The sequence below is a fragment of the Branchiostoma belcheri genome, unplaced genomic scaffold (genome assembly GCF_001625305.1).
Source record: "Branchiostoma belcheri isolate BF01 breed outbred unplaced genomic scaffold, Haploidv18h27 scaffold49, whole genome shotgun sequence".
Classification (NCBI taxonomy): domain Eukaryota; kingdom Metazoa; phylum Chordata; class Leptocardii; order Amphioxiformes; family Branchiostomatidae; genus Branchiostoma; species Branchiostoma belcheri.
Window position 1 is genome coordinate 873,061 of NW_017804120.1, and position 11,037 is coordinate 884,097.

Sequence of the window (11,037 nt, forward strand, 5' to 3'; positions counted from 1 at the left end):
TATGATGTCAGAGCTAATAATATAGTCCGCCATATTGGATTTTGACAAATGACGTCATCAAATTAGCATATTCTATGCATATTAAATGATTTAACTTATATTTGATTATGTAAGATGTTATTAATGTTGGAAAAGAAGTGTAATTTAATATAAAACTCAGAAAAATTTTATGTTTAAACCAAAATTTAAAAAAAAAACTGCCCGTTGCCATGGCAACACAAAAAAACATCAACTTACTAGTATTTAACTAATATGAACTTTTTTCCAGAGACATTTTAGGAAATGTCTCCAAATTTGATACTTCTAGCGCAAGCCGTTTAGCCGCTATCTGAGATCAAAGTTGGGCCTCAAAAGCCCCTTCAGTCTGAAATGGGTTTAAAAATCGGGTATTTCTTCTTGTCTTCTTTTCTTCACCAAAAAATAGAAAAAGTTCAAAATGTATGATTTTTATATGTAATGTGGACACAGAGGTTCCCACATCAGTTTGCAAAACAATTGAGCTGGTATCATGTTGATAATTTCTAAAAATCAGCAAAAAACTGTTCTGGGGTCCGCGTGGACCCCAGGTGTACAGATTAATCAGTCCGGGAAGGTGTTCTGTTGAGGGTTAAACGAGACATTTGCCGAATTCGAAGTGATTGGTACAATACTAGACATTTCGCACAAGCGTTGTACGTTAGTTAGCTTAATTATGCTTAGGCCACACCGACTTAATTTTATGGATGACATCCGCGCGCGCATTGATTTTCGTCTGTTCTCAAAAAAAGATCACGTCATCCGAGGCTATGGCTTGGATAGTCCATGGTAGCTAGCTTGTGGAGCCGGTGGTAACTCTGGAGGACGGCACCCAGGCTACCAAAGCTCCACGACTCAAGACCTCAGTACTGTGTCGATTCATAAATTCGCAAAAAGCCAGCATGTGCCGGCTTGTCGTATATGTTGCTATGTTCTGCCGCAAATTCACAATACCAGCTTAGTATTCCTGTGGTTTAGTAGCATTTTTATTTTTGGCCGGAGTTTTATTTTATTCGCCCGCGCGCACTAGTTTAGGGGTCTTCAGAGGATGTCATCCATAAAATTAAGACGGTGTGGCCTTAATTAGCTTAATTATGATTGATGACGTCACCCCGGGGGTCACACAGACAACATAGTAGCTCAGACTACTTTACCCAGCATGCTTTGCGCATCTGTATACAGGTGTAGGAAAGTGGTATAACAAATCTTACTGAAGCACACCAGTTTTTAAACCACGGTGTTATTCAACGAAAGAAAAGAGCTTCACGGTGATCACTGATATATAAGGTAGGTGTATTTTATGTTACACATGTGTTATAAGGATATGGTTTTAAGAATGTCCGTATACTGTGTTTATAGTGTTATGGCAATGCAAACTATATACGTACCTTACATGCTATGTTGTCTGATTTTAGTATAGGAATACAGTCATGTAGTTTAAGTCATTGGACGCTGGTCATTTTTAAAAGAATTTCTTTCAGTCAATGATGATTTTTCATATTTACTATCACACATAGGCTCCCAGGGCGATAATTCCTATGTGTTAAATTATTAATATCAGTAACTGAGTGTTGATCATTCTTGTATTATCATATTAATCAGTTGATCTCTTTTGGTTTGATATCTAGGCCATTCGGCAGGCTTTTATAAACATGTCATATTTTACGTTTTTTAATATCTCTTTACATTTTCTACCTATCTTTGTTGTTGTTTAGATAGACATCACTTAGATATTTTTCATTTTACTACATGCTTGTGAAGCTACCGGTGCAATAGCTCAATTGATAGAGTGCTCGCTTTGTAACCGGGAGGTCGTGAGTTCAAACCCCGGCCGGGTCATACCAAAGACTTTAAAAATTGTACACACTTCATTCTCTGCTTAGCACTCAGCACATATGAGAAAGAGTGTGGGAAGGTCAAACACAGCACTACCAGCAGACTAGCCCCCTGCTGTAGTGCCTTGCACAACTGTGTGTCGCCCAGCAAGGGCTACGGAAATGGAGATGGACCCTACGCTCTGCATAAGAGCACGGGAGACCTTCTTCTTCTTCTACATGCTTGGGCTTGGGCAAATGTGACAGTGAAAATGTGTGGAAAGAACCCAGTACAAATCATAACGTGTTGTGACCGGTGGGGGATATAAATGGAATTTTATGTGCCGTACAAAAAGTCTAGGAACTTCAAGATTTTGTATGCCTGGTAACTGTCTGAAATCTTTGATTTTGAACCAAGTGGTTATTTCTAGAAGGATTTAGGACAGGGTATCGTACATTATAGTGTTAGATGTTGTTGTTGTCCTTGTTTTACGTCTAATAAATCGCTAGACGTGGTCTCTTTGTGCTTGTTTTCGCGTGGTTCAGTTCAGAGTTTCTCTAAGTATTTAGCTCTTGGTGCCTTGTGCTTGTGTGAAGCTGGAAGTGTCTTTATGAGAGCACATCGAAGCGGTGCGTACTGGAGAGGGCCAGGTACATCTGGTCGTTTGCTGCTTCAGGAAGGCATGTTAGATGCATGCAAACAAGAGGGTAGTGAAACGATGGGCTTTTTTGTAGTCATTGAAATGAATCTTTTATTTAAACGAATGTTTACTGTATATTCCCGCACAGGTGACCATATCTGGTCTTGGGGATATAAAAAATGGAGTATATAATACTGAAATGCTACATTTAACGGTAAATACTAAAAGTCGATGTATCAAATACAACACTATGCACTTGTTCATCTACTGTTTATTATCGCCGTTTCTTCTCTCTTCTTGAAACACATGGAACTATACTAGAGTTCCCCGATCTCATACCTTCGCCAAATGATGTTAATCTTTATGACAGACAAATTATAGATTTTCCTCCCTGATTTAACAAATAGGATCCTCATTTTCAGGACTTATATCAGTTTATCATATTCTTCGCCAAAAATTTGGCGAAGGTATGAGATCTGGGAACTCTATAACAATGCAATTCAAACAATGCAATTCTTGAATTTCCCCATAAATCTATGGTTTTTTTTCAAATAAAATGTTCCAAAAGGAAGAGACAATGCTTCAAAATTCACAGACAAATACAGCTCAGTCACTCGACTCATAAGACAATTTTCAGACAAGTGCCCTTTTTGTTCTAAATTTCACTATAATTTTGCAATTCGTTTTTTTTTCAGACAAATTATAAGGGAGTCCCTTTTCACGTAGTCAGTGCATTAAGCCACTTAAATAATTTCTTATTTATTTTGGTAGCTACCTGGAATTCAGCATAAAACGAAAACAAACATTTTCGTAATGTTGTCAAATTTGTGTAATACTGTTGTTGGCTAAGTCTAGTTGTCTAAGTCTCGAAATCGTCTAGGTCTAGTTGGGCCATGTTGATTTGATTATATGGATGACATCCTCTGGGAACCCCAAAACTGATGCGAGCGCGCGAATAAAAAAAAAGTTTTGCAAAAAAAAAGTTGCTTTCATGAAATCTACGTTGTTATGAAGGTCGAACAAATGACACAGAGTATGGTATGGCGAATAATCTACTCTTTAAATTCATTTCTTTGCATTTTAGTTTTTTGTTTGATTTTGGCATTCTACGACGTTGGAATCGTTTTCAAATATTTTTTTTACAACTTTCGGAATATATTTGCTCATTTCGCAACTGTTTTGTACAATTTACAGTGTGGTTGGAAACTTTTTTTTTTTGGAAACGGCCGAAAATTCATGCGCGCGCGGATGTCATCCATATAATCAAATCAACATGGCCTTGGCTAAGTCTGGATCGAAATCGTCTTCGTCTTTGATACCCCCCAAATAACCCCGCGAGGGGTGCCGTTAGGGGGGGGGAGGTCCAGGCTAAGGCGGGCGGGCCGCCAGCCCGGCCCGGAACGACTCAACATTGGGAGCCATAACTACCGGGCCGGGTAAGGAGTTCCACTGTGGGATGGTACGAGGCAAAAAAGGAAATCTGTAGGTGTCTGTGCGTGTGTTTATGGGCCGGTATTTGGGTGCATGACTCCATCGGGTACGCCCGGCCTGTGTGGGCTGCAAAAAAAACTGTCGGTTTGGGTATTGATTGCAATGTTATGAGCTATTTTAAAAAATGTTGTAAGGCGGGCGCTCCTCCTTTATTTTCACTGTTTATTCAAATCATGGAGGCAAGTACAAGTACATATACATACACAACTACTTTTAACAAAAACTTTTACAGCCATATTCCCAAACTACACGGACCAATCACAAAGACAAAAACTAAAAAATGATGTCTAAATCACTTAGACACAACAGGTCTTTAGACTGCCACAGATATCACAGATGAAGTTTCTTGAAATTGTTGTAGAATGAAGCTTAAATCTCCATGTACAATAAAGGTTTGTTTAATTCATACCCTATTAAAGCCCATATAAATACTCATGTGAATCATTTTCACTTAAAGAGTCTTAAGGAGACAATAATTTCATATATTTTCAGATTTCAGTAATGTGATGAATACCAGAAGCCCCTGTCTTTCTTTGATATTAAACATGCTAGGGCGCTCCTCCTCCTTTCGGAGAGAAGAGGCCATTGCAGGTCGTTGAGCATTTGTGTCACACTGCTAGTTCGCCTGTAGTCATTGAGGGTCACCCGGGCGGCCCTGCGCTGGACAGCCTCCACCGCCTGTATCCCTTTGATGGTATCAACCAACCAACATTTGTGGGGTTGTGTGGCGTAGCGGCAGAGTGCGCGACTCGGAACTTTGAGTCCCGGGTTCGAGTCCTGACATGCCACCGATCTTGTGCCCTTGGGAAAGGCACTTAACACGACTTTCCTCACTTCGCTCAGGTGAAAATGAGTATTGTCCTGTATTTGTCCCCCGTGTTGGTGGCGGCATTAATATAAGTTGATAAAACTTGAGTGTGCCGTCACCACGTCTGGTGATTACATGTTGGAATAAAAAAAAACAACCAACAAAGTCATATTTCACAAATTATAAAATGTGAAATGATATCGATGTGATTACATATAAGCATATGGAATTGAGAATTTGTGGGAAATATTTGAATCGTAAAATGGGACAAAAAACACCCTTAAGGCAAAATGCAGCCAATTTGGCATCTTTGCCCTACTTGACCACTATCCATAAAACGGTGTAAGGACACTATAATTTTCTTGTCTCTGTACTCAGTCTGACCTCTTTTCTCTCTCAATTAAAAATCATTCCGCTCCAGTTTTCGGATAATCTCCCAATTCTGGATTATCCACACGAATTTAACTTTTCTACAATTTGGCAATAACGCTTAAAGTTCCAATTTTTTTCTGTAGTAGCACATTTAAAACATTCTTTTAATTTTTCCATCAAATCCACACAAATGTCACATTATTACACCTGTTAGTGTTATATTTCAGAGACGTACATTGCCCATGTATATGTCCATGTTGATTTGATTATATGGATGACATCCCTGAGAAACCAAAAACTGATGCGAGCGTGCGAATAAAAAAAAGTTTTGCCAAAAAATTGCTTTCATTATGAACCATACATGCATAGTCATGAAGGTTGAACAAATGACACAGAGTATGGTCTGGAAAATTATGTACTCTTCAAAGTCATTTTTCTTTACATTTTCGTCTTTATCGTTTGATTTTGGCATTCTACCACATTGGTATCGTTTTCCAATATTTTTTTGGGCAACTTTCGGTATATATCTGGTCTTTTTGCAACTGTTTTGTATGATTTACAGTATGGTTGAAAACTTTTTTTTTGGTAACGGCCGAAAATTCATGCGTGCGTGGATGTCATCCATATACTATGGATGACATAAATCAAATCAACATGGCCTAAAATAATAATTTAAAAGAAGAACGCTTGGCTGATGTGCTTAGTTAAAATTGCAAAGGGAAGCTGCATTGCTAGCTAACGAATTAAGGAATTCATATTGTACATTCCATAACAACGCTCGAAATGAGTTGACTATTAAAACTTCTACAATTTATCCCAATTTCTCTAAACTTACAGTCAGAGAAAAAACTATTCTTCTCTTAACTTCCCAAAACCCACACATTTTGGAAAAGGTGGGACATTACGTCTTCCATGGTTTACAGAAGAGAAGTCAAACCCTTCAGACATAGTTTTAGACATAGTTATAGTTCTAGACAGCTACCTTTGTCATGTAGACTTTAGTTACTTTATACTCTATTTTATTGTTCTTTTATGTTTTGTAATTTGCAATTAGCCCCCGGGCAAGAATTTGCAATAAACTGTTCGTTGTTTCCCACAGATATACAAAGCCAAACGACAACACCATGCCCGCACAATCCAAAACAACGAGTGGCACACAGACACAAAACGGTTGTCCGTTTACAGGGTCTACCAACACAGCTCCGCGGAGAGCACTCCGTCTGACCGACCACCTGAAAGACACACACTTGACCGATACTTTACACCTGAAAGCAACCAATGTAAGTATCAAACTTATTCAACAAATTATTATCCTTCTACTAGATATAACTTCATTTACGTCTTAAGTTTTTGTTACCAAATGATACACTACACTTTCATAAAAAATTGAACTTAGAGTCAGAGGTTTCAGATTGATAAATGTCCCCTGGGTCTCATGCTGTATTTAGGCAATCAACCGCTAGGAGCGCTGCTGCGTGGTCCATTGACTGTACCTTATTTTTGTCCACAGGTTAGCCCCTGTAGTTCAGGAAAGTGCATGGGCTCAGTCGTGCAGCAGAGACAGCCTTTTCCACCAGATTACAAGAGGCCGAAGGATGAAGTACTGGAACAGGCGAAGGAGTTTATCGACGACTACTATGCTTCACTGAAAAAGTACGTTTTGTGTCTGTATTGTTGCTAGTGCCTGCCGTTCTGCCGCTATCTGCTAGGTGACGCTTTGAGTGGGTGCTGACCTTGGTGCTGACTGTGTAATCAGATCGGTGCCTGTTGTTCTGTGACTATCTGCCAGGTGGCGCTTTGGGATTAGTGCTAGCCTTGGTGCTGACTTTGTCATCGGGATATCTTTCTATCATTCTTCACCAACCAACCAGCATTCCTAAACCTGAACAATAGAGAGCTGTGTTAATGTATTGTAGAACATGTTAGAACAGAACTAAAAATTGACAGTCATGGACATAAACAAGAACATATGTACAAATGCAATGTACACATATCACAAAGAATATTATTTAGTACACACACAACATTGCACACACACACACACACACATACATACATATACAAACACACACATGTGCACACACACACACACACACACATACACAAACACTCACTCACACACACACACACACACACAAGTTACATGTACATAAATGCATGAATACATACCTAGCTCAACACACAGAAACACACACACACACACACATTTGCCCATGTGTACTTACATTCTACACACATGATAATCACTGATACATGAAACACACTATGTGTAAGTTGAACAATGGTTGCCCATGGACACCAAACACCATCTATATATTTATATTTGTTCCTTCCAGAGCTAACAGTGCGGAACATGAGAAGCGATGGCAGGATATCCAAGCCCAGGTGTCAGAGACAGGTCTGTATGACCTGGAGTATGATGAGCTGTTGTACGGAGCCAAGATGGCCTGGAGAAACGCACCCAGGTGTATCGGGCGCTACCAATGGAACAACTTACAGGTAAGGCCACACCAATTCAATTTCTTGGTTAACGGATTTTTCTAGAAAAATAATGGAGCGGACGGGCGAAAAATACAGGCCTAGGCATCCTATTATGGCCCAAAATGGTATGATAGGAGCCATGAAGTCAACACACCAGGCTGGTTCGATATTTAAACAATGAATTTTGAACTTTTAATGATACCACTGCATTTTCATCATCATCTGGTCGAGTTGGTGTCTCGGACTTCCATGACCATCTCCCTCCACTTCTCTCGGTCCTCCATAGCTCGAGGGAGGTCAGCTACATCGCAGTGTGTATCGTCGCAGAGTTGTTGTATAAATGTTTTACAGGGTCTGCCTACCCTTGCATGTCCATGCTTTGGTGTCCATAGAAGTACATCACTGATGATTTCCCCTTTACTTCGCCATGCATGTCCAGCAAACCTGAGTCTCCTTTCTCTGATGACCTGAGATAGAGGTCGTAGGTCCCCGTATAACTGCTCCTTTGTGGGGTGTTCCTTCCATGAAGTGTTAAGAACTACCCTTAGCATCTTTGTATACGTTCCGTCTAACTTTTTCTCCAGACGTCTTGTGAGCGTCCATGTGTTGCTCCCATACAGCAATACTGAAACTACAGTCGCTTGGAAGAATTCACGTTTCAGCTTATTTGGCAGGGGGGATTTCCAGATCACTGATAGCTTGTCAGTTGCCGCCCAGGCTTTTCTAATACGAGCACTCACATCATTTTCAGTTGATGAAATGTCACTACCTAAGTACGTGAATTTCTCAACCTGTTTAATGCTATTTCCATCGAGAGAAGCGATGTTTCCGTGTTGGTTGAATGTCACAAACTCTGTTTTGCCAGCATTGACATATAGACCAATACCCCTTGCTGCTTTTTCTAGGCAGTGTAAAAGAATTTCAGCTTGCTGGATTGTGTTGCTGAAAAGTGCAAGGTCATCAGCAAAATCTGCATCGGTGAGATGCCTTGCAGGGTATCGCCGAGATCTTGCGTGCTCTAGGATGAAACCATTTTCTTGTATTTGGTCGACAGATGTCCGTAGTACATAGTCCAGACACATGACGAACAAATAAGGTGCAAGTGTGTCCCCTTGAAGGACTCCAGCTACAATGTTGAAGGGCTCTGTGTCTCCATCAGGGGATCTTACAATAACCTGAGTGTCCCGGTATAACATCATGATGGCATCCACTGTTTCAGTTGGAATACCATAAGCAAGAAGAATCTGCATCATCTTTCTTCTATCAATCGAATCAAACGCCTTAGCGAAATCAACGAATAGAAGAGTGGCCTTTAGGTTTCTTGACTTTACTCCTTCAACTATCCTGCGAACAGTTAGTATCTGGGACGTTGTTGATCTGTTCTTGCGAAAGCCATTTTGGTTTCTCCTAAGTATTTTCTCAACTTCAGGTCTTAAGGTGGTATGGAAGGGTGGCTGAGGACTTTGGGGACATCCTAAAAATACTACTTAGGATTACCTATGGTCATTGATTTTTTTTTGTGTGAGTACCTTAGTGCAAGATGATAATTTATGCAAATTTTGATGATGTAATCATGACGTCATCTCGAGTTATGAGCCACGCCCCCTTTTTAGAAAAATCAATTTTTCTGGCCAGCGCTTTGGTTTTTATTCACCATATTTTGTTGAAAGGCACACACTAGTAATAGGAACAAACGTATGCGAGCATTTTTTAATATCTCAAAGTGTTGATTTTTTATGAATTTTTTTCGTAAATGTCAACAGTGCCATGCGCCAGCACCCCTCCCCAACATATAAAGCGGCGCAGTGTGTCGGCCTCGCATACGATTTTAGTTTATAAGCTTATCTTTCAAAAAATACCACCTTTTTGTCTCTTTCCATGAACATTTTTTCCACAGTTTCATTCTTAAAATGCTGTATATGTCGTAGGGGTTACATAATGTCCATTTTGAAGCCCGAAAGAGCCGAAATCGCCAATTTTTTGTCGCCATTCCAAGGGCGCCCATCCCTCCCACCGAAAAATGGGTCATTGGCCTGTCAGCACGCTGTATTTAGCTTACTGCGGCGCTATTTGGAAAAACAGGCCGGGGATATGTCCAGTAAAAGAGAACAGCCAAAAAGAACGCTAAGATTTCGCGCGAGTAGGGGTCACGTGACTCACCCAAAATGGCGGATGGCGTGGCTTGTTTACGAGCGGAGAAAGCTGTGCGCTTTGCGCCAGCATTTGGGCCGGTAGACGATCTTTTTCACGGCCGTATCCTACGTAGATTTGCAGATGAAGGTTTATGGACTATTCTGAGACATTATTGGAGAAAATCTGCCGGGGTATTCTGGAGTTACGGACGGTTTTTTAGGCCTACCCCCAGAGGAGATTGACGATCAGCAAGATCACAACACTGAAAAGTTATCGCGCGATACCGGAGTAGATAGCCCTGGAAAAAAGCTTGCCCGGACGTGGTATGAGATTATGAGCGAGTATAATTTTGTTGATTATGTGAATTTACGTTGCACGTTGTCCTAGACTTGTGGAAATAATTTTCACGCACGACGTTCTATGTTCTATCTGAAAAGCACGGATTATCTCTGTAAATCTGTTGGAACTGATTTTTTTTGTAAGCGGCTACTATTTGCTGTATGCTGTAAATCGTAAAAGATTATTGTTAGCAGTTACCGCAAGATTATGTAAAAATTCTGCTGAAGTTTGTAAGCAGTATCATATTTTTTAATAAAAACGTAGATTTTATAAAAATTACTAGTAGTTCTTATCATGTCTGTTCACTAGAACACTGTGTAGTTACAAACGTGTTGCAGTCGATACAAACTCAGAATAATAAGACAGTGCACAGGTAGAGACGCGTTTTTATTCGGTAGAAAATTACTTAGTTTGAGTTGTCTGTGAAAATCATGAAAGAACACAAAGGATAACGCCGCATAATGACGGCCGAGTATGAACTACCAAGCGCGGCTCTTTATGCATGCAGTGACCCGGTCCGCCAGGCCGCTCATAACTAAACCAAGATCTAACTTGTGGCTCAAAGCAGACAGCTTCGTTTCTTTTGGCAGTCGAATGTTTTTATATAGGAAGTTGTCAGATTATTTCTGGCGTTTTTGGTGATTTGTGTGGCTGCATATCTCTGGTTGTGTGTTGCAACTTGACAACATTTTGTCCGATACGAAGTGTGATAAACAATGGAAACGGCTTGTGTTTTCAGAAAATTATTATTCTTTGCATTTGGCAGGTTTTTACCCAAAACGTTTTGCAAACAACTGACATCAAACGCTCAGTAAAACTCTCTTTTCCAGTGTCTTTTCCCTTCCCAAAAATTATGAAAGTGAAGCTCTCAGTTTACGTAATGACCAGCGAGCCTGATTGGTCGAGCGGCGGAGTAGCTTTTAAAAATAATGTGCACACCCCC

The 11,037-nt window shown here is 40.2% G+C and overlaps 1 protein-coding gene across 1 annotated transcript in view; it reads left to right on the forward strand.

Moving 5' to 3' along the window:
- The first annotated feature begins 1,182 nt into the window (after positions 1 to 1,182).
- The window catches only part of LOC109479447 (nitric oxide synthase, brain-like), a 31,931-nt gene continuing 22,076 nt past the window's right edge, over positions 1,183 to 11,037 (forward strand). Inside the window, exons 1-4 of the mRNA XM_019781411.1 lie at positions 1,183 to 1,302; positions 6,241 to 6,421; positions 6,652 to 6,794; positions 7,478 to 7,640. Coding sequence (XP_019636970.1) covers positions 6,266 to 6,421; positions 6,652 to 6,794; positions 7,478 to 7,640 — 462 coding nt within the window. The 5' untranslated portion in view covers positions 1,183 to 1,302; positions 6,241 to 6,265. The remainder of the gene's footprint in view (positions 1,303 to 6,240; positions 6,422 to 6,651; positions 6,795 to 7,477; positions 7,641 to 11,037) is intronic.